The sequence below is a fragment of the Grammomys surdaster genome, unplaced genomic scaffold (genome assembly GCF_004785775.1).
Source record: "Grammomys surdaster isolate TR1022 unplaced genomic scaffold, NIH_TR_1.0 751, whole genome shotgun sequence".
Lineage (NCBI taxonomy): Eukaryota > Metazoa > Chordata > Mammalia > Rodentia > Muridae > Grammomys > Grammomys surdaster.
The window spans coordinates 1,429,688-1,433,674 of NW_021605170.1; the positions used below are offsets into that span (position 1 = coordinate 1,429,688).

Genomic DNA, 3,987 nt, shown 5'->3' on the forward strand with positions numbered 1-3,987 from the left:
GGAGCAAAGCTCACATTATGCTAGGCCAGTGTTCTCCCATGGAGCAACACAGCTCAGCCTTTAAATTCTTATTATGACTTAGGATCACTCAAAACTTAAGATATCTCTCATCATTTTCATAAAAAACTTTGGTTACAATTAATCATTTCTGAAATATGGCATTGAATATTAAGCATTAATATGCTTATTTAATTTGTGGTATTACAATAGAAATTAACCTATAGAAATTCAGGCTTCCCTGAGTGATAACACTTCAGAGTTTCTGAAGCCCTTTCTCAGGGCCCATCACTTCACTCATCCTTACAAAATCATCCTTTGAAATAGCTTCTACAGCTGTCTTCTATTGTTAGATAAGAAACTGGGTATTAAAGCACACATGTGATTTATCCAAGGTCACATGCCTGGAAAGGACAGAATTGAGACTTGAGCTTATGATGTGGTCATCTAATTGTAATCTGAGAGATATTATAAAAATTTTCACCAAAAATTCTTCAACTCTGGGAATCCTTATTAAAAGAAAATGACAAAAGCTTATAGAAACACAATATGTACACTTGAAAAGCTTACATTTAAAAAAAAATCCTAGATGACAGGACAGCACTGGCCATCCAGAGGATATGGAGGAAAAGACATCCTAACAAGAGCTGAGCTGGGGAAGGGCGGAGGGAAACACCAGGGCCCAAAGCAGGCAGCACCTCCATTCGGAAGGAAACAGCAGCTTTATTACACAGTGGTTCTTTAGAACCCTAGAAGCTTGTCGTGCTGTAATCACTGGAAGGCAGTCTGTTTATGTGTCTAACCTCATACCCTCAAGCCAGGGCATTACTGCTGTACTTACCAATTCTAAGTATTTGACTACTTTTGACTGTATAACAGTATTCTAAATAAACTTAAAATAAAACACACTGTGCTCTTAACAGCACTTGCTTCTTTTTACCCTGCAAAGAGAAACCTGGAACATGAGCCTCCTCTTGTGACAAAGCTGTCTGACTAAAAGCAGGCACCGAACTGAATCCTAGACATCTTAACAATTCCTTGTTTATTGGAACAGCGCCAATATGTTATCTGCCAAAAAGAATTTCAAGGAATGAAAAAGGCATATATTTCCTATGCAAAATGAATTTGGGACATTCACATCATTTAAAATGTATATATTAAATGCTTAGTTGTTATTTCCTCTTAAAAATGTCTTTAATTAATTAAAAGTGATTTTTGAATTGTAGAATAATAAATTTTCATTGCTCTCTCACTGGAGCCTATGCGACACTGGAAGTGTACCTGCGAGCTGGAGAGCACAGGCTTCCTGCCAAGCCTTCGGTCATCACCTTTGTCAAGTGCAGCTGTAAACAAACAAAAATGAAAATCAGAAACATTATTAGCAGAGATGTGTAGAGTAACAGAAAGCCAGGAGAAAAATCTGTATTTTGATAGAAATTAAAAACAAACAAACAAACAAACAAACAAACCACTTGAATCCAAAGCAGCACAAACTATTTACCATCGCATTTTAGAATAAAGATACTTCAGTCTTATTCTATGGTCCAGAAAAGTTCATGTTCTTAAAGCTCATAAATGAAAATGTAAAATCACATACGTTCATTTAAGAAATCTACAATTTTCACAAGCTATAAAATTTTAAATAACCAGTTTCATTTGTTTCTGAATGTCAAAACATTTAGTACTTTATATATAAATTTAATATGAAAAATATCCAATTACTCCAGGTATACACTACTGAAATTAAAAATAGTTTCTGGTTTTACAGATTTATTATAGGATTGTGGAAAGAGAAGAGAAACAGATTTTGTTATCCCTGAAAATAAAGCAGGAAACAATCCTGCAAGCCATCTCATTCTTACTGGAGCTAAGTAAAATTTCACTTTATAAGTTAAGTTTATTTGGGAATTATTGAGAAACCCATGTTTATCCTTTAAACCAGAACCAGAAAGATGCATGAAATAATATGATTCGGGTAAAGTCCAGTTCAGACTTTCAAGGTTTACAGGCTTCGAAGCTTTGAAGTGTTACTTTGAAGAAGGAATTTATTTGCACATGTAATTTCTCAAATATATATATATATCTCCAGTAAAACAGCTATCAAACATCTTCTACAGTCTCTGTGCCATAGGCCACATGCTGTATGGCAGAGCAAGAAACCCTGGAGACGGCAAGAACTGATGTTCAGCAGTCAAATGACTGCATAATAACACACAGAATTAATGAAGATTCTCAAGTCAGTACCTCAGTAAAAACCTCAGAATGTTAGAACAAAGGTGACCCAAGACAATAGTTACACACAAGTCAGGATTCCTTACAGTTCAACACATCTGCAATTGGAGGATTACCCTAATACAGGCCAACAACATGAGAAGCTCACACAATACCTAACTGCATCACACTGACAGTTTGTCCAGGTGTGTATGCATGTGTGAGCATACGGATTTCTAATTGCTACTATGAAAGATTACAGAACACTGGAATTCAACTTTGTTGTGAATTCCTCTAAAAAAGAGAAACACAAAGTTTGCTGCCAATGAGAAGCAAGCTCACAGGCTGCCTGCTAAAGGGATGCTGACCTAGGCTTCTTCACAGTCACACAATGTGAAAGAATAGCTAGTGTCTGAAACCAGTACAGAAAAGTCACAAGGAAAGTGTTCAATCTCTAAAGATTTGATAATTTTTATTACATGAAAAAGGAGTATCTTTGAAAACTGTTCTTTAAATTAATTATACCTAGTTGCTTTTCTAAGCATGTCTAACCATGAATATTTCACTTAAGAATTTAACAAAGTTGAGGTATAATTTATCGTACACGGCTTCCATGTTTTAGAGCACTAAAATGTTTGTTACATAAAATACAGTCTTTTAAAGAAAAAGCAGAGCTGCCGAACATGGCAGTTATTTCTGAGACACCTGCTTTAACCTAAAAATAGTCACGAAGCCATTTTAGTTCCACACCCTCAGAATTCTATTTCAATATTTTAAAGCACACACACTTTCTGAGAGACATACATCCTTTGTTTAATGCTAATGTTTCAAACAGCTCCTAGTAAATGTCAGAGATCACTGTTCGGCTCCTAAGGGACCCTCCGCAATAGCACACACTGCATCCCTGAACCAATCAATTGTGAAATAAAGCCATCTAATCTTGGCAAAAGCACAAGGAGAGGTTCTTGTGAAAGAGATGGAAAGCTTTAGTAAAATACATTTTAAAAGGGAGAAAGTACACTTGGTGGTCTGACTGTAGAGATTATGTCCTTTTATTTTGAGCTCCCACAAAGATGCTTTTATCTTTTTTTAAGCAAATGTGGCTGGAATATTATAGTTATTATATAGGAGGATTAAAAATTAATAATTACATACAAAGGAAATAAGTTTCATTTTCTAAGAACAGCACGGGAAACACGGTTTCTCCAAGCTGCCTAACACAATGCTAGTTTTGGGTAGCACTCCATGGCTGAACAGAAGCTCACAAATGCGAATTAACTAGCATTCAGAACGCCTTCAAACTATCTGCTCTCACACAGACCATCCTCTGAGAATACAAACCCCGAGGAACAACATACCTGCTTGGATTTTCTGCTGATCATCTGTGTGCATCAGTTTCCAGCTTTCTGTGTGACGAACAGCATAGAAAGACTGAACCAGGAAGGTCCACAGCTTATCACGCACAGCTTGGATCCTGCACGTAAAGCCCTGTGTTCCAGCAACAAATCAGCAGCTGGTGAGCCACATTGTCATAGCAACCAGTCATTATTCCTCCCCGAATCTACTTACTCCTAAGCTACATCAATGATGTCATCAGTTACATTTCTAAGATCACTGAGTACATGCTATTTATGAAGGCTTACTCATTAACAGGATTTTATAGTGAACACGAAACTAAATGCTACTCTTTAAACTACATGTTATTTTAAAACATCAGTGGGTTTTTTTTTTTATGAACACCTTCCTCAACCTTTTCATATCAACTATGACATTACAAGG

At 36.2% G+C, this 3,987-nt stretch overlaps 1 protein-coding gene across 3 annotated transcripts in view; it reads right to left on the reverse strand.

Moving 5' to 3' along the window:
- Positions 1 to 3,680, reverse strand: part of Kiaa1107 (KIAA1107 ortholog) — a 12,406-nt gene extending 8,726 nt beyond the window's left edge. For all 3 annotated transcript variants that reach the window (XM_028782346.1, XM_028782345.1, XM_028782344.1), the window contains exons 1-2: positions 3,567 to 3,680; positions 1,279 to 1,340 (exon numbers count right to left, since the gene is read on the reverse strand). In XM_028782346.1, coding sequence (XP_028638179.1) covers positions 1,279 to 1,340; positions 3,567 to 3,590 — 86 coding nt within the window. In that variant the 5' untranslated portion in view covers positions 3,591 to 3,680. The remainder of the gene's footprint in view (positions 1 to 1,278; positions 1,341 to 3,566) is intronic.
- Positions 3,681 to 3,987: the final 307 nt, after the last annotated feature.